Here is a 23,264-nt window from a genome sequence, read left to right as displayed (position 1 = left end):
GACACATAGTAAGCGCTTAACAAATACCATTAGAAAAAAAAAATGTTTCTGAATGTTTCCTATTTCCCTTTAAGTTTCCAAATCTGTTTGGCCTCCAATAGAAATGGGAAGACTGTCACAAAACCAGGTTCTGCCAATGAAAATGTCAGTACCCCCAGCCCTGAATTAGATAGAGTCGCTCCAGAATTCATATGCCTGCCACTTTGAAATATTTGTTAATTGTTAGGCCTCCTTCACAACTTAGAAGTCTACCCTTAAAAGTTGTATAGGGTTATACTGCTATATGATACTCTCCCAAGCACTGCACATAGTAAGTGCTCAATAAATATAAATGATTGATTGATTGGGACTGGAAGACAAGAGATCCAGGTTCTAGCCCCAGCTCTGATTCTGGACCGTATATGATGTTCAGCATGATTTGTCACAACCTCCCTGGACCTGCTTCTTCAACTGACAAACAGCCTTTCTCTACTCCTTATATTGTGAACCTAGTGTGGGACAGGGACTTTGATTATCTTTTACTATCTTCTACTTCCCCCAGCATTTAGCACAGTGTGTGAGCACATAATAAATTTCAGAAGGTCATATCATTACCGCTACCATGGCTGGACTTTTATAGCAACAGTACTGCAAGGCTGGGCAATAGCTTCTCAACTTCATATTTACCTCAATGGCCAAGGAACTAAAAAAAATTCCTATATCCCAATTCTGTATTATATTTAGAAGTGTATTTAAAGGTGCTTTCTCTCCCTGTGCCTGGCTTTTCTCCAATCAACGTGCCCTATTTAGAAAGGTTAAAGGGGTTAGGGGGAATTAGCTATAGGACAGACTTGCTACCTAAATTGTATACTACAGTTGAAATCTCAATAAGATAAAATTTTAAAAAATTGTTTAAGACAATTACACACATGGGAATTATGCTACTCTCTGTTTCCTCTTGCTTAATAAGGTTCTCACTTGTTACTCTGAGGTTTCTTCTGTATTCATATTTTGAAAAATTATGAAACATGGAAGGATCATAGTGACTCCATAGTTAATGGGGAATTCAAGGAATGTGTCTGTTAATTCTGTTGTATTTTACTCTCCCAACCACCTAGTACAGTGCTCTGCATAAAGCAAGAGCTCAATATATACCACTGACTGATTCATACATCTTTCCCAATATCTGAAAGGCTGTTTATGACACAAGATAATGTTCTTACCGTTTCCTTAGGTATCTGCGTCTGGCTTGGTTCTGCAGTCTGAAAAATAGAAGGACATACTGAATGCAAGAAGATCTTGAAGAAAAAAACATTAGCAAACCAGGACCCATCAGTACCTAAACTCGCAATACAGGAGAATTCAGCAAACAGCTCCCACTCCCCCAACCCACACATTCCAGTTAATTGGATCTAAAAGGAAGAGGAAGGTATAGACTGTTAAGTATTCTGTGGGGCCAAAGTAAAATTGTTACTTTAGGCATTTAAAAGTGTTTACTTTTCATCGGATCAAAAACTCAGTGTCCTTCCTCCTCCCATAGTATCATTTTTAGATGGAAGATGAACGAAGAACTTTTTCCAGCAGCTCTTTCAGAACTATGTCATTCTAATTACAAGCTATCAATACAGCCAGGTCCCTTTTATTGCTGAGGCCAGGTTCTTGAAGAACCTCACGATATGGAAAACTTGTTTTAGCATGCACACCTTGACTGATACACCATGTTGACACACAAGTGTTTCTACTGACATGACATTGCGTTCGTACCTAATAGCAATGTTTCGACAGAACATCATTCTCTAATCCCCAACAGTGTTCCATCCAAAATGGATGTTATGGGGAAAGGCTGTATAACATGAGAATTTCTCAGTAAAATATGAAGGAACATATTTATGACTGTTAATTAGGTAGATTATATATGAATGCTGTTGCACTTCTCTCAAATCACTCAGAAAGCATCAAATGAAATACTAGAGTTATGGAGTGTCTAGCTGTCAGGATCTTCAGTGTTAAAAAGAAACTCTCCTATTTTTCCTATTTTCATACAATAGCAATGAAGCATCCTGATTTAACTTTGTTTTAAATGTTATAAAAAATTGTGTTCTTGCAGCAGGACACAGAGTGAGCTTCCAAAACAAGTTTGAGAGTGTGACAGATAGGAAATAATCCTGTCTGCATGCACTCAAGCACAGTCCATCCAATAGGAGTTCTGTAATAAACATTTGCTGTCTCAGAAGATATCCCTATAATTCAGTTTTTGAAAGATCCATCCTCGCATTGTTTCTAAAGTCAATTGGTAGAGACAAGAAGGTCTGTATGAAGCTGAATGAAATGAAAACTTTTCTGATATTCAAATGATGCCCTACACATTTACCAGCAGGTAGCTAAAACCGATCATTTGCTCATGAATTCATATAAAACCTTCAGCTGCTCTATATTTCACGCACCAGTTCCCTTGGATGGAAGGTTTCTTCCTGACGAAAGACCAAGAGACTCACAGTCCCTCCCATCTTGGTGCTTCTCAGCAGGGAGACAGCTTCTTCCTGGGTTTTGCCTGTTAAATCTACTCCATTTACCTAAGACAAATAAAAAGTTTTAAGCAGCTATCCAACACAGACAGCATAAGGATGAAAGCTATGCATGCTGTGACTGACACAACATGCAAAATAAAAATCTGCAATGAGTGATTGCAAATTAATTTAGCCTATGGAGAAGGTAAGGACAAAGTTCTTATGCTATTCTATCTGAAGGATTACTTTATAGTGGGAAATCAGACTCAGAATATTTTAAAGGCTTCCAAAGGTTAAACTTTCATCTCCCCCCATTTTATTTCATTCATTCAATAGTATTTATTGAGTGCTTACTATGTGCAGAGCACTGTACTAAGCACTTGGAATGTACAATTCGGCAACAGATAGAAACAATCCCTGCTCATTGACAGGCTTACAGTCTAATTGGGGGAGACAGACAAAAACAACAGCAATAAATTGAATCAAGGGGATGTACACCTCATTAATAGAATAAATAGAGTAATAAAAATATATAGACCATTCCCCACCTACCCTCCCAGGCATAGCACTTGTCTTTGAACTTTTGTCTCCCACCACCCGTGACATATTTCACTGTCTGTCTGCCCTGCTAGTTCTACACTCCTTAAGGGCCAGGATAATGATAATAGTAATTGTTGTATTTGTTAAGGGTTTGCTCAATATCAAGCACTATACTAAGTGCTGGGGTAGATACAACAATCAAGTGCCACACAGGGCTTACTTTCTAAGTAGGAGGAAGACCTGGTACTGAATCACTGAATCCCCATTTTGCAGATGAGGTAACTGAGGCACAGAGAAGTAAAGTGATTTGCCCAAAGTCACACAGCAGACAAGTGGGAGACCCAACATTAATACTCCGGTCCACTGACTCTGAGACCCATTCTCTTTCCACTAGGTCATGCCACTTATATAAGGGATCTAATCTAACAGCTTTATTGTACTCTCCCAAGCTCTCAGTACAGAGCTTTGCCCAGAGTGATTGACACACACGAAATCTAGATATAGGTAGCAAGCTAGACTTTGTTCCATCAAGCTTGCAAAGGGTAATCATGCGGCGAGGCAGAATTTACTGTATTCCTTGAATCTGAAGCACAGTATGCAGGCAGTATGTTCCAACAATCATGTTTTCCAGAAATTAACAACACACCTCCACAAGCCGATCTCCTGCCTTCAGTCTCCCATCTTGAATGGCTGCTCCTCTAGGAAGGATATTTTTCACATAAATGGGAGCAGAGCCACCAATAGGGACATCTCGTGAAGTGATGCTAAACCCCAAGCCTTCTGTACCTACATGTATAATATGAAGAATTAATTCCTTGTATTTTCAGTTTAGCATGCATAAATGATTTACTAATGATTCTACCACACAGAGCAGTAAATTTATATTTACTATATTTGTGAGATTTCTCAAATAAATCTATTTTAAAGGGAGGGTAAAACATACCTAGCATTTTCTCGTTAGCAACTTTTATCATCCACAAATAATGAATAAAATCTATTTGATAAAAACACTTAATGGGATTGATTCTTATGGATAAACTGAGGATATTATAACTAACTCACACACACAAACATACACACACACACACACACACACACAATGGTAACCTGTGGTAGCACAAAAGTATATATTAATACATTAATGAACCCCAGGACAAAAGAAAAGAGTTGGCAGAAACTTTTGAAAGCAAAAATTTGCAAGATACTTGCAGACATTCCCTAGCCTTTATTATCTTAGCCCACTTCTTTAGTATTTGACTGAAACTTTCATAAATGTATTACTCAAAATTCCAATAATCACAGAAAAGAAATAAATTACTATGAGGAAACCATCTCACTTTCTAGCTCCCATCTTTGAGGCTCAAACTATGTTTAATGTTAAGCAAGTTAAAGCATTTATAAATTACTCTTTGAATTTGTACAACTTAAATTCTTGGGGTTTTCAGGAGCTTTCTTGACATGCACTCTCATATTCTGACTATACTGTAGGAAAAGAGTTATATGTCACTATAACGGATATGGAACAAGCCAAAATTTGCCAAGTTAAAAGAAGCTAATAATAAATATCTACTGACTCCCTGGAGACACCAAGGCCCCTTGATAAAGACAAATTTCCACCTGAGTTTAAAAACTTATTCCTGAAGACATTCCATTGTATTTTAGTGAGGAATTATCTAAGACAAAGGTTTTATTGTTTAGCAAGAAGAGCCTCATTTCAGCAATATCTCAAAAAAAAAAAAGGTGTTGGCATTGCAGCCTTTATTTTCACAATGATTTGCAAACTGTCTAAAAATACTTGAACACTTTTAATAATCACTTGACTAGATTCATCCAGTGTGTCCACCATTCATAGTAATGTACCCGTAACACACCATATGTTGTGGAGGGCCCAAAGTCAAAGTCTTGCCCTTAAGAAGCCTATCAAGAGAAAGTATCCAAGCACAAATACAGAAACATAAACAAGCAAAAGTCCATACACACATAAGAGGTACTAAGATTATGGAGGAAAGAAGCAAATACACATATTTACAGAGCTTTACATTAACTGCGATAAGGTAACTGCAGTGTCTGGATTGACAGGAACAAGATAAAGTCAGTTTGAGTAGGTCTTGTGGAGGAGAGAGGAGAAATTTGAAGAAAGATAGGAATGTTCTTTGGGAAAGAGAATAGGAAGGTATATGTAGTAGCACAGAAATGGGAAAACTGTATGTCAGCTAGTTTTCTGATAGTTGGTTAAGTTACCAGAGGATTTTTAATATTTCATTTAAGAAAATTTGGGATAAATCATTACCCCTAAAAGCACTAATCTACTGGAGAATAGGGAAGTAGATATCCTTACATTCACATTGGTCTGATTTGAGTCATCATTTAAATATCTTAGCAAACGTTGTTGAACAAGTACGGCATAGTGAATGACATACATTATAATTATTGAGACTTATTCTCAAAAATTTAATTGCCATTTTTGGGTATATCTGCACTTAATGCCCCCTCTCTCCCCCAACAACTTCTCAATAAAATATTTGAATTGAAAAAAAATCAATCTGCCCTGACTTCTGCTATCTTAATTTGTATGAACTACAAAGATGAGTCTCAATACTATTAAAATATCAGCAATAACCCCTAAATCTGTATGCTAAAAGTTCAGGCAATGACCTTTAAAGGAAAGATAAATAGATATCAATTTTCATTTAGAAAAGCCAACAAACATCCTGCACTGACTGAAACATATTACTGACCTTCTCTTCTGACTTTATTAAAAAGTTAATTCCTATGAAAGATCAGGGTATTTGAAAATGCCAAAATGGCAATAAATATTAAGAAATCATAATTATGGAAGCAAATACTTCAAGCCTAACCTATTTTGTTATTTTGTGACATAGTTCAAAAAATATGTCAAAGAAGAGCAATATAATGAAGGAGGTTTTCCCTGTCATCTGACAATCCTCACAGATGATTTCCTGATACAAACAGAACAGTTTTTCAGAATGTGATTTTGAATTTGTTCTTACATATTTTATGCTTTAATGCACTCTAAGGTTTTTTTTTTAAACCTAATGATGATAATTGAAGAAATAACCACTGTCTGTTAGCTTCAATGAAAATGCATTTGTTGGGCTTCCATAAAGCCCCTATTATTACAAGATCCTTCATTAGAAATAATCAAAGACAATCAACATCCCCATTCTACTCATATTTATAATAAACTACTTGGGGGTATACTTAAGCGCTTTGCTTCATTTGTTGCTCCACATGCACATTCTCACAGTAATCAAATGAAAATTGAGATGGGGAGGCAAGGCTTTATTGAGTTTATATTAACAAATGGCAGAAAAGGGTAGGAGGAGAGATTCTTCCTGTTTATTCCTTTATATAATGATTTTTATTAAGGCTTTCATGTTAAGTTTCATTGATAAAACTTAACACTACATTGTACATTTTATTTAATCTGTTCTCAAGGAAGACTCCATTTCAATTAAATCTAATAATTTCTAAATGGCCTTTAAAATAATTATTTTGGAGTTGAATTCACTGAAGGTTTTTTGTGAAGAGCCAGTAAAACACACATAATGCTAGAAAAGTGACAGTTCCATTTCCATTGTGAAATTAGTTCAAAGTTGAGGTTTTGGGTTTGTTTGTTTTCCTAATCAACAAGATCTTCATTTGCTTAAGGGTCACTTATTTTAGAAGACAAGCAACCCAACCAGGTATTCCGTAGTTTAGTAACATCAGCCAACTCAGATAAGGTGGGAACTTTTGTTCTAAATGATGGGAGCTGTGACTCTGCTTAGGATGGGGTTCACCACCCACTTTTATAAATTTCACTTTGCCTATCCCTTTTTAAAAACAAAAACAAAAGCGGGATTTATGATTTGGGGCCACTTTCGTTCTTCACTCAACCAGTAACTGGAAAGCCTCCAAACAGCGTAGTGCCCTTGGGTATTTCTGAAGAAGAATCAGCAGCAGCAGCAAGCTGTCAACTAGAGCTTATGTCAACCAAGTTCATAGAGCTGAAAATTCAGTAACCAGAAAGAAGCAGTCTGATAGTTCATGTGAAGTTCACTGAAAGAGAATGTGCTTATAAAAGAAAAATAGTTGCTCTAAATACGAAAGGCTTTGCAAATCTCGGCTCTATGAATAATTTACAAATGAAAAAAGTTCAGTATTCACTTGTATTACCAAGAAACAAAAAGTCACTCACATCACAAAGTATATTTTCACATATACCAAGATGCTAGGGATCTTGACTGGAAAGTTGGAAAGTTTCAATCTTGAATTTTACTTTGTCTTATATGTTTACAACGTAAGACTTTCTCTGTGTGAGCCAGAGAAAGTGAATTTATTGTTCTCTCATGGGCTATGCAAGGTAAACATTTCAATAGATCAAATCCTAGTCTAGAAATCAGGAAATCTGGATTTTATTCTCAGCATCAGCAATGAACTATCAAGTGACCTTGGGCAAGCCACATAACCTCCATGGGTCTTAGATTTTCCTTGCAGAAACCAGGAGTACCAAAATCATTCTTGATAGGGATCTTGAGTGAAAAATATTTTTTTAAAATCTGCAAGATGATCTTCTATAATAAAGTAAGATTGTAATCATTTCCTCATGAAAAAACTGAGGTTAAAAATCAACCCCAGCATAGAGTAAGGAAAAACGGTTTGTGAATGGCAGCAACTTTTCCCCAAAGACACATATATATTTACTTTCACTCTGTCAAAACATTCTCCTTCACATAAATTGGTGTTCCCTTATGGCACGGGCCCACATTTAAATAGCAAATATAAAACTTGTTCTTGCATGTTTACACAAAACAACAACTTACCTTTTTTAAGCTGGATACTGAGTCTCTTCCCTATCTTTTTGGTGCTATAACCACTGTTTGGATTTGCATTTAGGACATTTTGTTGTGCCGGAGCCAGAGCTGATGGCAATTTTCCTGATAAGTTCGCACTGTGAGGTAGTTGTGAGTAAGAGTCTGTTTGCTCAGCTTGATTATTCAGCCTGGGTATTCTTTGTAGGGCATGGAATCCTGCACTGTTAACACTCTTGTTGTCAATATACTGGGTGTCAGGGTTGAATCGGTTGGCATAGTAATTGTTCTTTTCACTTTGGGATAGTTGTTCATACTGTTCTTTATTTGCTGCAGGAACCACATGGAACCAAATGATGGGTGTACGCATGGCTTGGCGGAACATATGTTGTGCTCTAGGTTTCAAAATGAATAGAAAATTAGCAAATTAAGACTGGCAGACTACAAGACATTATGAGCATAATTATGGATACTAATTAAGCCACAAGACCTGACAGACAGCTGAGATTCAAACAAAAACTAAAACCCCGATAAAATTATTTATCAATCAACCTTAAATTTCCTCAGAGTAGAGAAGCATCTTCATTGAGAAGATCAGGGTCAAAGCAGCAAAATTAACCACAAGGATGTGTGAATTTTACCTTATTGTCAGCCACATGAAATAATTAGCATCATTACGTTGGCCACTGAACTGGCAGGGTAGGCATTAAAAGGATAATGTTAAAAGAAATTAAATAATTGATGCAGTTGAGAACTTCCTAATAGAAGCTTAAATATCATTTTCAGAGAAAATGAAATACTTATTTAGCAGTTTTGGTCAAAGAAATACAACCTCATCCTTTTACTTAAGACGTTTTTCACAATCATCACCTTCAACTAAGTTTCTTTATCCACTCTTAGTAAACTCTACCTGTAATATTTAGTGCACTTAAAACCCATTATAAGGCCATGGCAAAATCCATTATATAGTATTTGGTTCCACACGGGCATCAGGACAAGGATGATAAAACAATTTACATTTTAGCTTTCCATTTGTGGCCCCAAGGTAAAACTTTCTTCAGGATGGGGATCCACCTTCTTTCTCCCTAGGTCCCCTGATTGGAAGCTACTATGAACAATTTTCTGGAATACATATTGGTCTGCAACAAGCTCATTCTTTCTCCGGAATACATGAGAGTCAGCAGAAGAAATGTCAACAGAGGGAAATGAGATATCTGGCTAAAAATAAAGAAAATAGAAGGGAGGAAAAAATTAAGGAACCTACCAGTGAAGGCCCCTACAAATTCCCTTTCAAGATCATCACTCCCTGCCAACTCTAGATACCATGTCCAAAATTACTGAAGAATCTTACCTCACCACTTTTCCATCACCTTTGTTTCACAACCCCGCTTCTGTTGTAACAACTGTTGAGGGGCTTTTCTGGAGTGGGGGTAGGGAGAGGGGAGGATTGGGGGGGGGGGGGGGAACGGACCCCAGGCTGGATGTCTTGGGTTTATTCTATGTTTGAAGAAAACTGCTTTCTGAGAACTGCTTTCTTCAAAATTACACAATTTCAGGGGGAAAACCAGGGATTCCGTAATCAGCAACACTGACTCAAAGGTGTAAGTTATGTAGGAGTGTGCTGTAATAAATCGGGCCCATAGTGTTTAAGAAATGAGCCCTATCAAAGGATGGACATTTTACATATGTCTGAGTGGTAATTATACAGTAGTTTGAGTAATTAAAATTTTAAAAGACAAGATAATGGCCGAGAATGCACTATAAGTCTTCACTGCTTGGAGATAATGACAGGGAATACACTCCATCTCTCCACTGAATAGAGATAATACAGACATTTTGTTTCAAACCTTTCCAATGACTGTATTGTATCGTGCTTGTTTAAAGCATGAAAAGGTATAACATTATAGGATAGAAGCACTTACTGTTCAAATCTTCTGTTGCGTAGGTCTCCATCATTAATCCTGACAATGCAATCATTCTCGTGAAAAAGATTTTCTTGCTCAGCTTTACCACCTTTCTCCAGTCGTTTTACTAATAACCCCAAGGTTCTGGAACATTAAGAAAAGAATGATTCTACATATTATATTTCCTTGGTCCACAATATCCTAGTGATTTAATGTGCTACCATAACATTTTGCTAACACAAAAAGTAATGTCTTAAACCACTGCTTAGAACATGGCCGAATTTCAATACCCCATACCCTTTAAAGAGTAGGATATCATCATTCTAAAATAGAATTAGATTGCACTTTCTCTCCAAGAAGACATCATTTTTTGGTTTGTCAGTATATAACTTTCCTGAAATACATGGTAGACAACTGTCTACTTTTACAATTACTTCAAGCAGAGCTAGTTTGATGGCTTAGTGACTGTCGCAGTATGGAACCTGAGAATAGCATGGATTTGTCATTTAAGCCAACTGGCATCCGCTGAGGGAGCAAGTTCCATCTTTTGGGGGAGGTAGAAAAGATGAATAAAGCAAACCAAGTAAAACAGGACTTGGTGTCCTCTAGTTTATAACAGGAAAGTTCTCGAGTCATGGAAACTTAACTAAATGAACATTTACATGTTGAACTTTTCTGAAAAGTATCTGGAAAACATCTTTGCACCCCAAGCCACATAATTTCATCAGCCAACTTTAGTATTTATGATCATCTTTACATCAATCCTCAGTATCCATGCACTTATTTCTTCTGATCACTCTAATTGTAAATCTTTTTAGGTTAGTCTCCCTCAAAGTGTAAGCTTCTTGTGGGCTGGGAATATGTAATTCATTAATCTGAGCTGCCCAAATGCATAGTTCAGTGCACTAGTCTGTAAACTCCCCCTAGTCTGTAAATTCCTTGTGGGAAGGCAGCATTTATAATCAATTGTAATGTACTTTCCCAAGCATTTAGTACAGTGTGTGTGACTTTGGGCAAGTCACTTAACTTCTCGGTGCCTCAGTTCCCTCATCTGTAAAATGGGGATTAAGACTGTGAGCCCCACGTGGGACAACCTGATTCCCCTATGTCTACCCCAGCGCTTAGAACAGTGCTCGGCACATAGTAAGCGCTTAACAAATACCAACATTATTATTATTATTATTACAGTGCTCTGCACACAAAAGTACTCAATCAACACCACTGTTTAACTGAAGTGGGGCCTCAATAAAAGGTGCTCTACTATCTGCAGTGGCTTTCCATTACAAAGTACTTGATAGTATTAATCTGCCTTCCTCCCCCATGTGGATAGCTAGTATCATCAGCTGCATTTGAAGATGAAGAGATGCAATAGAGTCAAAACTGATGATTACCCAACAGTTGAATTACCCAACCCACTAGACTATAAACTCACTGTAGGCAGGGAATGTGTCTACCAACTCTGTTGTACTGTACTCTCCCAAGTGCTTAGTACACTGCTCTATACATGGTAAGCACTCAACAAATGTGACTGATTGAATTCAGAGTTGCGAGCTACGAGTAGGATTGAGCATGCACTATTATTTTCAATCTATTTATCAAATCATTTATGGAACCTGAAAACCTACAAAAGACTATTTGCAGTGCCGTGAGTAATATGCACCTTTCTTGAAGGCTACACTTGATGAATGCATTTCTAATTTCCGTGATCAATAAAGCTTACATTAAAATTTACCTTTAATACATAGATGTTCAAAGTAATTCAAGCATTCCTGGTTCTATTTTGTTTGAACTATGTCATGTCAAAGCATCTTCATATTCTTTGTAAACCATGTTTAACTCAGTCAATGAATATTTACCAGATCAGCCACATGATACTCAGGATTGTATTTCCTAGATGCTTATATACACCAGTACAAGCCAGCACTTGAATGTTATGGTGACATCATATTCTTAAAAAGCACTACTCTTAAGGTTTGAAATGTCAACAGGAAACATTAACAAATTTATATCTTTTAATTACATAGTTCCTTATTTGTTATTACTACCCTACATTTTTCTGGGTCTGATCATATTACTTGCATCAATTCCAACATAATTATCTAAAGTTAAAAGCAGGATTTATTTTATTTTCTGCATGATTCATCTTTCTTACAACAAAACACACAAGACCTCTTATCTGGCAAAAGGCATTTTTAATCCTAACTCCTGGTAAAGTAATATAAACCAGAAATAAATTACCTGTCAAAGCTACATTTACCCTCATTAAAAGTTCTATTAAATTTATTTACTTAGAAAGAATACTAACTACACCTGGGTTTCATTAAAATCCCACTTTTTACCCAATTTTAAATAGGAATGATTGGCATGTATTCACTCAACGTCTTACACAACATGGAGTCTAACAGCAATGACAGACCCATACCTCTCCAATGACTGGGAGAGACAGAGGTGTTTCAACTGCGCTGTAGATGTCAAAGCTGAATTGGAGCACCATGTAAGAAGTATCAAGATTACTACTGTCTAAAGTGTTACTATGCCCAAATCATTATTTAGTGATGGCTACTGGGCTCCAGGCTGTTGGCCTTAATACAAGCATTTATAATTTCCTCCCCAAAACAGGGATTACAAACAGCATTCTTGATAGGGACCTTGAGTGAATTTTATTTTTTAAAAATCTAAATGATGACCTTCCATAATAAAGTACTATTGTTATTTCCTCATCAGAAAAATGAGGTTAAAAATCAACCTCAATACATTGTAGAGAAAAATAAAAGCAATTCTAGTACGTGAGGGGCTAGAAACCAATGAGAAAGGGAGCCTAAGTCTACTTCCCTAGTCGCGCACTCCCCAAACAATCAAGATGGTGGCCTGGGAAACAGACATTTGAGGTGTCCTTCAATGACTGATTGGTACTTTAAAATGGTCAGATTTGTTTTTTCAATTTGAGTTTTAAAATTTTTCCCAGGCATGTTAGCTCTGCTTTTTATAAAATGATACACTTTAAATATATGAGCAATTTTCCTCCAAAAAGCAAGTTCCATTAGTTCATGAGCAATATTTAAATTGGAGTGTGTGTGCGTGTATGAGTGTGTAAGTGCATATTTCTAGCTTCCAAAAACCAACCATTGAGATGCTGGATCTTTCCACCAGTTTGGAAGCATAATTAGAAATTTAACTGCTTAGATTATATTAATGCTTACACCACTACATTTTTACAAGGTTCATTAGCCTAATTATGCACTTAATTAAAATAAACTCAGTCACACATGTTAACATTTCAATTCTAAGTACTACAACCAATGATAAAACTGAAATAAGTAACAAATGTTTTATTGACAACTAAATTAGTTGAGTTAGTCTGAGTTTTCTTTTAATAATGTAAACCTGCCACAAATGCCACCCAGCTGTATGGAAATGATCACAATTTATCTTAATAAAAGCTGACACAGAGTAAACACCACAAATGCAGTAAAAACATAACAGTGAAGTGCTAGAATGTGATTCAAAAACCAGTCCCCATTTCACAGAACATTTCACACATAGACCCTGAGTAACTAGCTCAATCTGACCACTAATGAATGTATCACGGACACACATGGAAATTACTATAACTATAGAGGGATTTTAAGCAAAAAAAAAGTAATAGTTTATAGAAACAAGCAATCAATCAGGAAATGGGAGAAGAAAGCAAGCTCAAAACCAATCGAGAATTCTAGCAACTGAAGCCAGAAAAGTTAGGTCTCCTGTAGTTTCATTAAGAGGAGGCAGAGTTAAAACAGTGGCTAGTACTTAGGTATCTCAAACACATATTTTTCAATACAACTATTGTGGAATGTGTGTGCGTATGTATTTATATAGTTGCTCTTAATATTTGAAGATGATGTGACTGACAATAAAGTTACCGGTGGGTGGGGTAGTCTTTTGGAAAGGGTATGGGTCTTTGGATCACCAAACCTGGGTTTTAATCCTGGCTTTGCCAATTTCCTGCTGTGTAACTTAGGCAAGTAAATTTACTTTTTCTGTGCCTCAGTTTCCTCATGTGTAAAATGGGGATTCAAAAACTGCATTCCTCCCCTTTAGACTGTGTGATCCCTATGTGGTAATGAGAGGGCATCTGGTGTGATTACCTTGCATTTAGCACAGGCTTGGCACCTAGTAAGTACTTAAGGAATCCACAATTATCAGTATTACATACTTTTTAACTCTCTGGCTTCCCCCCACCTATAAATTAATTTATTTTCTGTTTGCCATGCTAGATTGTAAATTTCTTAAGGGCAGGGATCCTGTCTGCCAACTCTACTGTACTCTCTCAAGGGCTTTGCTCCTCCTCCCTTCCCCATTGCCCTGATTCCCTCCCTCTGCTCTACTCCCCTCCACGCCCCTCAGCACTTGTGTATAAAGGTACATATTTTATTATTCTATTTATTTCATTAATTATGTGAATGTATCTATAATTATATTTATTTATATTGATGCTATTGATGCCTGTTTATTTTCTTTGTTTTGTTGCCTGTTTCCCCCATTCTAGCCTGGGAGCCCGTTGTTGGGTAGGGATTATCTCTGTTGCTGAATTGTACTTTCCAAGCATTTAGTACAGAGCTCTGCACACAGTAAGCCCTCAATAAATATGATGAATGAATGAATGAACTACTTAATAAATATTATTGATTAACTGTTTTCCTACATTCAGCTTTGATGATGTAATTATCTGATGCTGTATGTTGTCACATTCTTAAACATTTTCTCTGAAACTCTTGCTTTTATGCCACATTTTGGCTCAAACAGCTTGTTTGAGAATATTCAGTTCTGCCAAACTATGTGTTTTTGCTGCATATTTAGGTTAAAATGAATTGCAGAATTAGGAAGAACATTCTTCCAGCAACACAAGCCTGGCTGGAGCCTGTGAAACAAGATATCGAAAGAAACAGTTCTGTTGGACCCAGTAAGTACTAGAATGCTAATTTTCCTTAGTGTGGGGTCCTGTAAGAACACAACATCCATGTTACAGGAAAACTAGGAGTCTCTCTACTTTTTATTTGTTCACTTTTATGTCCCACCCTGTGAAGCTAAAGCCATTGGGAGGAGTTTAACTTCAGTGCTAATGGACTGATTTGGTTTCAAGAGTTCATGTAAAAAAAAATGGTATTTATAAGCACTTACTATGTGCCAGGCACTATACTAAGTGCTGGGGTAGATACAAAATAATCCAGGTAGGACACATTCCAGATACAAAATAATCCAGGTAGGACACATTCCGTGCCCTACATAGAACTCATGGACTTAATTCCCATTTTACAGGTGAGATAATTGAGGCACAAAGAAGTTAAGTGATTGAGGTCACATAGCAGACAAGTGGCCAAGCCGCGATTAGAACCCAGATCCTCTGATCCCCCCAGGCCTGTGCTCCTTCCACTAGGCCATGCTCCTTCTCATTTTTACAAATCTGATATCAAATATGACACATTACTGGAATTTCTTGTGAGCCTGAATTAGACACCTAGTCGAACCTGTGCATACCCACAGTAAGGCTATGGATGGACTGTGTAAATTGACTTTATCACAGCTATGGGAACAGGTTGATGGTCTGCAGGGGTAGCTCAGAAACAGATACAAACTATAGAAACGTGTGTTGGGAATCTAGTTCAAACTTCAGAAACTGCACGACTGCAGTTCTGCACAGTTCAGAGCTTTACGCCTGATTATACATTAGTGGCCAATTCTCTGGGTTCCAAAGGAACTGGCCTTTTTGATCGGCCTAGGGCCATTTGCAATAAATGAAAACTCTTGGCCATGGATTTGTAGCATTCCACCAATTGGTTCTTCATTTCCTAAATACTAATTTTTTTCAGGCTACACCCTATTTCATGCAGTTTGATTTAGTAGAATTAGCATAGGAAGGGTGTGGTGGGATTGGGGGAGAGACATGCATTCTAATCCTAGCTCTGCCACTGGCCTGCTGTGGGATCTGGAGGAAGTAAAACTTCTTTTCAACTCAATTTCCTCACCTGTAAAATGGGGATAAGGCACTTGTTCTCCCTGTGTCTTAGATTGTAAATCCTATTCTAGGACTGGAACTGTGGTTGATTATATCTTCTCAAGTGCTTAGTATATTTTAAGTGCTTATCATTATTATGAATCATCACATGCTTCTCCATATTTGCCATTCTTGCCCACAAGCCTTTTCACAAACAATTCATTCTGCTTTGAACAGCCTCCTTTCTTCTACTTGATTAAGCTACAACCCTTCACAACAACTTCAATGCTAGACTAGAAGGAAGAGGAATAGAAGCATTACTGGAGAAAAGGAAGAGGGAAATTTTGAACTCTAGCCGTGGGGTAGTCCTGTGTAAAATGTGTGTGCCTGAAAAAGGGTGTGACAGAGAAGTAAATAACCAGAGGCAAAGGTTGAAAAATATCCAAAGATCAGCTGCTGTGGGCAGGGGATGTGCTTTTATATTATTATATTGTGCCCTCCCAAGTGCTTAGTACCATGCTTCGCATAGTTAGCGCTCAATAAATACAACTAAATGAATACCTTCATTTCCCATTAATGAAGGTTATACCGAGCAAAGCTGGGTCCCAATTTAAAAAAAAGGAGGCCACAGCTAATGCAAAATATAGGCTACAACTAGGAGTCTTTTGGAGGAAACCCATTCTCTCGCCTTGTATTCTAGACATTTTCTAATTTATTTGAGCGTGAAAGGAAAAGCCTACATTGAAAATTTCACTAAAACCCATGAACATTGTGAAATGAAAAGCTACACAAGAACCATTGAAAATACATATAGATTTGTCTTTCTATATTCAATCTGATGCCATTCTACCAGTCCCCACTTTAAGACTGTGAGCTCTCTGAGGACCATGGCCTGTGTTTGATTTATCTTTCATTGAACTCTTTCTCAGCACTTAGTACACTGCTTTTCAAATAGTAAGTGCTCAATCAATACCAACTAGTCCAGTTTTACAGAAAGGCCCATAAGAGATCATATACTTTCTTCAGAGACAAAAAAAGGGATACTTATTCAATATCCTGAATACAAAGCGCTCACTAATATGTTCCACTTTGACTATCCTAACAGTCACAAATTCAAGTTAATACTTCTCTTGCTATGTATCACAAAAATCAGAGCCAAACATTCTAGGGGAGTTCCAAACCATATCATTGATACATGCAAGTATTCAGGGCAGTCTACTAAAGGAATGAAAATTCTGTTCATAACAGCTGAGGGAAAATGCAATTATTCAGTAGCTTCTACTGTACTTTCTGAAAACCCGCAAGTAAGTGAATGGACCCGAGGTTGGGGAATCCAAAGGGATGTTCCATTGGTGCTTCTTCTGTATTTTAAAAGCCTCAGAAGCTTTTTATGCTCCTCATATCCCCTGCTCCCCTGCCAAAAGCTTTTTCTCAGGAATCAGAGTCACTTATCCAAGGTTATATTTTTCCCATGGAAGAAAGAAAATAAATCTTTTGAAGGAAGAGGCCAAAAAACTTCCCAAACTACATATTTTTAGCCAGTTATTTCAAGACATAGCCTTAATATGACAACTATATATCAAATATTTGGGAACATTGTGTAACAAAATAGCAATGTCATTTCTCTCCACTTAACTAAACAATAATCACTTCTCAAAATAGCCAATTTATAGTCTGGGCTCTTAACAATTAATGACCCGCACAATGCTCCTGAAACCTTAAAAACTTGGCAATGAAAGTAAATATTTTTATCTCATAGCCCTTTCAAAATGATGTTCATTTCAATTTCTCTTCATACGAATACATGATGGTCTATATTTGCTCTCCAAGGCAATACATTCCTTCCGAGATATTTTTTGAAAGGTCCAGCAAATATAATTTTATTTTTTAAAAAGTCTTGGTTGTTTAATGGGAAATTGTAAATGTATAGAGAGAATTTAAAATCATATATTATAAAAAGTACATTAAGGAACCTTTTAAGTGAGCATTTGCTAATTCTACTGTATCATTCCCTGATGGTTACAATCATTCTCGATTATCCAGGGTAGATTTGTTCAGTTTAAGGTTTTCAATGTCCTAATTCAGCAGCTCCAAATCTGTTACGTTTCTGAACAGCAATAGGCAAAAATAACATTTAACTCTACTTGATGACAATATTGGTCAAAGGCTTGATAAGGAGGAAATGAGACCACTGGATAAATTTTTTTTTTGCCATGTGAAGCTACATGGTCTAATGGAAAGAGCATGAGCCTGAGTCAGACCTAGATTCTAGACTCAGAACAAACTATATATATTACATGTGGTGTAAAATAATACCAGTGAAATAATTATTTAATTCTCTTGAGATGGCAAGAACATTCTGTTTTCTGCATTATAAATTCCCCCTAATATCAAAGTGGGTACTTAATCTCCAATAAAATTTTCAGTTTTTGTCGGTGAATATGTACGGTTTTCTAAGATGAACCTGGCCAATTATAAAATATGAAAAAGGATGCAGCATACTACCTTACAAGAGTCTCCTTCCTACCCATCAATCCACAGAAAATTCTGATCAAAAGAAAGCAAAGGTATATTTTTATTCCACTTTGCATGTTATTGCAAAGCAGTCTTGGTCCTTCCAAACCTCATTTCTTTATATCAGTGTGGAGAAATATCCCCAAACGATGAAGCCAGAAATTCATCCTGAGAAAGAAGACTCATTTGTCGGGCACTCATGGCATTTTACTTTATCCCACTAAGATAGTTTGGAAAAGTCCTTCAAATTCAGCACCAGTATTAATAATTAAGAAATGGTGCAATTGAAGAACTGAGCCCAAAAAAAAAGTAATCAAAAAGAAGTTTTTAATCTAGATAAAGGGTGGAAAAATCTATTCATCAAGTCTGAAAAGCACTTAATAAAAGTGACATTTGTCTTTAATCAACTCTAACAGGAATTATGAATGAATAGGTGGATTTAGAGGAGCATTATATTCCTTCAACATGAAATTCTTGGTTACATGTTTGAAAATGTGCTAGGAACCTTACTCTCTGATAAAGCTAGAACAGTAAAATAATTGGACATTAAGATAAGGTAATGAATATATTTAAAATAAAGTCCTACTTATCTAAAACTATAGCTTAATAAAATGTTGAATATGCTTCCATTATATATATTTTCAAAATGGAACCCTTACCATGTCTGTTTACTAATTAATCCTCCAATGAAAAATAGAATTATAACTCATTTTAGGAAACTGAATTTTTCAGAACATTTTCACACTGTCAAGGACATAATTAAACATTGGATTAACAGAAGTCTCCAATAGCAATAATGATCATTATTTAAGCGCTATGTGCCAAGCACTATACTAATAATAATAATAATAATAATGTTGGTATTTGTTAAGCGCTTACTATGTGCCGAGCACTGTTCTAAGCGCTGGGGTAGACATAGGGGAATCAGGTTGTCCCACGTGGGGCTCACAGTCTTAATCCCCATTTTACAGATGAGGGAACTGAGGCACAGAGAAGTTAAGTGACTTGCCCACAGTCACACAGCCGACAAGTGGCAGAGCTGGGATTCGAACTCATGAGCCCTGACTCCAAAGCCCGTGCTCTTTCCACTGAGCCACGCTGCTTCTCAGCACTAAGCACTGGGGTAGACACACATAAGTAAGGTTGGACACAGTCCCTGTCCCACATGGGGCTCACAGTGTAGAGGAGAGGGAGAACAGGTATTAAATCCCCATTTTACAGATGAGTAAACTGAGGCAGAAAAAGGTGCCCACAGTCACACTGTAGGCAAGTGGCAAAACTGGGCTTAGAACCGAGGTACTCTGACTCCCATGCCAGTGTTCTTCTCACTAGGCCATGCTGCTTCAATAATTACTGACACTGAAAAAAGCGACAGTCCAATTTTATATATTTGTAGCTTATTACAGAGATTTAAACTATTCAATTCCATGCCATTGACGAGGATATTAGAGTCCAGCTGGGGCTCTTATCATATTTCAATTCTAAATTTCAAGGGAAGACCTGAACCAGGTCTGTGGTGCACATATTGAAAACTGATTTGATTGTCTGAATGAATGTACTTGTAGCCCATCTTTCTCTCATCTTCAATACTTTCCCTCAGAATAAATATGAACGTAAAAGCAGTTGTTAAAAAAGGAAGCTAAAATGTCTAAGCTTAGGTTAAGCCAGTATGTACATCAACATCTTTAGCACAAATTTAGATAAAACACTCTAAAGTTATGATTCAATTAAAATCCTACACAATACATTACCTTCCACCTCGGGCACTGAAAGGCACTACATGGATTCCCAGTGGCCCTCCATCGTTGGAGACTTCTACGAGCTTTACCATATCACTGTGAGACAATGATGAATGAGGGAACATGAACATGTACTGTAAACAAACCAAAAAACCAACAAAACAAAAAAACCCACCAAACACACAAACGAATATATTCCAGAACATTAGCAATGATGATGAAAGCAACGTTAAATGCTACATACCTGAATATTAGTCTGATGGCATGAAAGGAGAACAATCATCAGAAATAACTATATTAATGAAATAAGTGTAATCTAATGTTTTAGTTGGACTAAACAATTATTATATAACTGCATGTTTTGAATTTACTACTGCCTGATTTTGGAGTTTTACTAAATTCTAGAACTCCCTCGCCTCTTAGTCTCCCTCTAGACTGTATGCTCATTGTGGTCAGGGAATGTATCTGTTTACTGTTCTGTGTACTCTCCCAAAAGCTTAGTACAGTGCTCTGCACACAGTACGTGCTCAATAAATATGAATTACTGACCGACTAAACTCTGCTTGAAATTCTTGCTCCTTGAAGGTGGGGATCCTGCCTACCAACTCTATTGTCCTCTCCCCAGCACTGAGTACAGTGCTCTGCAGACAATAAATGCTCAGTAAACACTACCGGTTGATGGAATGGATGGAACCTTCTGCCATCTAAATGGCGATGCCTATATGTATTTGAAATTCAGTTTTCATAAACCATAAGATGGTTAAGGGAAATATACTCCTGTTTCATTTCGCTTCCAAACCAGGTTGCTCTGCCTAAAAATGGGATAGGCAAGCTGAATTGTGCTCTCCTGATCTGATAAGCAAACAATTCTCCCTCTATCAACAGATTCTGTACTGATTGAATGGTCCAAGTGCAGCAGCAAAAATATCTGAGTGTGGCCAGGATTCTACTCTCAAGAGCTCTCTTGCCACCGATATTCATTTCTTGCAATCTTTCCTCATACTAATAGCTTTTGCAAGGATTTTATTCCTTATTAAGCACTCTCACTAGCTCTCCTGATAATTACCAAATCACCCTCCTTAGACAGCCTGGACTCACAGTTAGCCAGAATTTTTGATTAACTGGAGAATCCCATTCTCCACCATGAAGAATAAAAAAAGCTATTTCTGTTTTCGTTTTCTATTTAAAAACTCCATGTGGCTTAAAATGAAATTAAACCTCTACAGAAAAAATCTGTTTAATTTACCTCTTTGAAATGTAAAGTGTCACTATGCTTTCATAAATGTGCAAAGAAAAATCAATGTTATCATTTGCAGTTTACACAGTTAAGACCATCCCAGCATGATACAGCCTACTGGTAGTTCTGAAAGTGTGTCTTCATTAATTACCAACAGTTTTTACTAAGAACACACTATATGCAGAACGCATCCCAAAATATTTGCAAGGGGCAAGCTGTGTAGACACTGAAAACTTGGAGATGAAAAAACGTTTTAGAAAAAATAAAATTAAGACGTTGCGTCTCTCTTCCTGCAAGAAATCCCACAAGGAATATGTAATTTGATTTAATCCCCTAAAATCCCCAAACTAACAACCTCCCCTCCCCAAAATAAAAGCTTCAGGAAATCACCACTACATGATCTAACCTGAACTTATTTTTTTCTGTTGAGGACATACATATTGGAATGTGCTTAAGATAAATGAATAAATAAAAAAGGGGCAATATGATAACATACTGGCACATGAATCCGTTTCAAAACAGATACAAAGAGCTTACACATGACACAAAGGCTTCAATCAAATACTATTTCATATTAATGGAAAATAGCATTTGTCAGAGCATAAAACTCACAAGCTTTTATATTTTCTACTACTTATTCCTTCTACTGCACTTAACCACATATTTGGGTGCCTATAATGATCTGCAATGCTAAAAAAATTAAAAGCTACTCTTAAAAAAATGGTAAAGCTCTCTTGGAAGTCCTTGGACAGGATCAATTCTATAAGACATCTTCCTTATGGAACGTGACTATAGCATGAGTTAATATTTTGGAAACTTCTCTGAGAGCATTCAATCAGTTCAAATCCCTTCTGTCTTACCCCGCTGATTTCCTACTACAACCCCATCGGAATGCTTCGCTCCTCCAATGCCACCTTACTCGTATCTCGAGCTCATCTATCTTGCTGCTGACCCTTAATCCATGTCTTCCCTTCAGGGTAGAATTCCCTTCCCCTTTATATATGACAGTCCATCATTCTCACCATCTTCAAAGGCTTATTAAAATCACATTTCCTCCAACAGGCCTTCTCCTAATCCCTCAATTTCCCCTACTCCCACTCCTTTTCTGCATCGCCTAAGCACTTGACTTATACCCTTTAAGCATTTGATCACCCCACTCTTTGCCCCAAAGCACTTAAGTAACGTATACATAACTTGTTGCCCTCTAGACTGTAAACTCCTGGTGGGTTGGGAAAGTCTACCAACTTTGTTGTATTGTACTCTCCCAAGTGCTTAGTAGAGTGCTCTGCACACAGTAAGCATTCAATAAGCACCATCGAGAGATATGATCAGCAACTTACTCTAGAGAAAAGTTGGTGGTATTCTCCAAACCCGTGTCAGCATGCCCCACTGGTTCAACACGGCTGTTATCCTCCTCTGTCCCATCTTCATCCTGGAGGTGGGAGGGAATAACATTGAAATTTAAAAGTTTCTAGTGCCATTTTTCACATTTCATTTGATATTTCCAACTTACCTGGTAGCATTAGGTGGATTCCATTTAAGCACAACTAACTAGAATGAGCTCATTTTAATGATAAAATGGGTAATAATGGATTGCCCTTCTCCATGCTAGCTAAAGCATATGTCCCATCTTTCCTTCCTTAATTCATCAAAATCAATCAAAATAAAATCAAGCACCACACTTTTCTGCAATATTTCTTTAGATAATGAAATTTCTAAATTTCAAGTTACTCAACATGGTGGTTTGGAACTGGAATTAAATTTATTTTTGGAATGATTTAAGTTTGCTAAATCCTAATTAATAGCAATAAATTCACTTTTCCTCATTCTCAGCTTTCCCACCACTTGTTTATGCCTTCCTTCCAGCCTGGAACATTCTTTCATCTTCATATCCGATAGACCACAGCTCTCCCTGCATTCAAAACACTTCTGAAATCATACCTCCTCTGGGACGCCATACTGGATCAATATCTATATTCTCCCCATCTTATATCCCCATGGCAGCTCTTCCACACCTCCTAAGCACTTAAGTACTCACAAATCCTCATAGCATCAC

General features: G+C 37.0%; 1 protein-coding gene across 18 annotated transcripts in view; it reads right to left on the bottom strand.

Annotated features, from left to right (window-relative positions):
- The window catches only part of PARD3 (par-3 family cell polarity regulator), a 471,934-nt gene that overhangs the window by 187,192 nt on the left and 261,478 nt on the right, over positions 1 to 23,264 (bottom strand). For 17 of the 18 annotated variants that reach the window (XM_029077456.2, XM_029077446.2, XM_029077455.2 and 14 more), the window contains 7 exons: positions 22,549 to 22,640; positions 19,984 to 20,067; positions 9,763 to 9,888; positions 7,853 to 8,235; positions 3,673 to 3,812; positions 2,424 to 2,552; positions 1,203 to 1,241 (listed from right to left, as the gene is read on the bottom strand). In XM_029077456.2, coding sequence (XP_028933289.1) covers positions 1,203 to 1,241; positions 2,424 to 2,552; positions 3,673 to 3,812; positions 7,853 to 8,235; positions 9,763 to 9,888; positions 19,984 to 20,067; positions 22,549 to 22,640 — 993 coding nt within the window. Of the gene's footprint in view, positions 1 to 1,202; positions 1,242 to 2,423; positions 2,553 to 3,672; positions 3,813 to 7,852; positions 8,236 to 9,762; positions 9,889 to 19,983; positions 20,068 to 20,215; positions 20,228 to 22,548; positions 22,641 to 23,264 lie in introns of all 18 variants that reach the window. The other variant, XM_029077450.2, reaches the window with a different exon arrangement.

The sequence above is a fragment of the Ornithorhynchus anatinus genome, chromosome 13 (genome assembly GCF_004115215.2).
Source record: "Ornithorhynchus anatinus isolate Pmale09 chromosome 13, mOrnAna1.pri.v4, whole genome shotgun sequence".
Classification (NCBI taxonomy): domain Eukaryota; kingdom Metazoa; phylum Chordata; class Mammalia; order Monotremata; family Ornithorhynchidae; genus Ornithorhynchus; species Ornithorhynchus anatinus.
The sequence above is the reverse complement of the archived record's forward strand: the minus strand, read 5'-3'. Positions and strand labels throughout refer to the sequence as shown.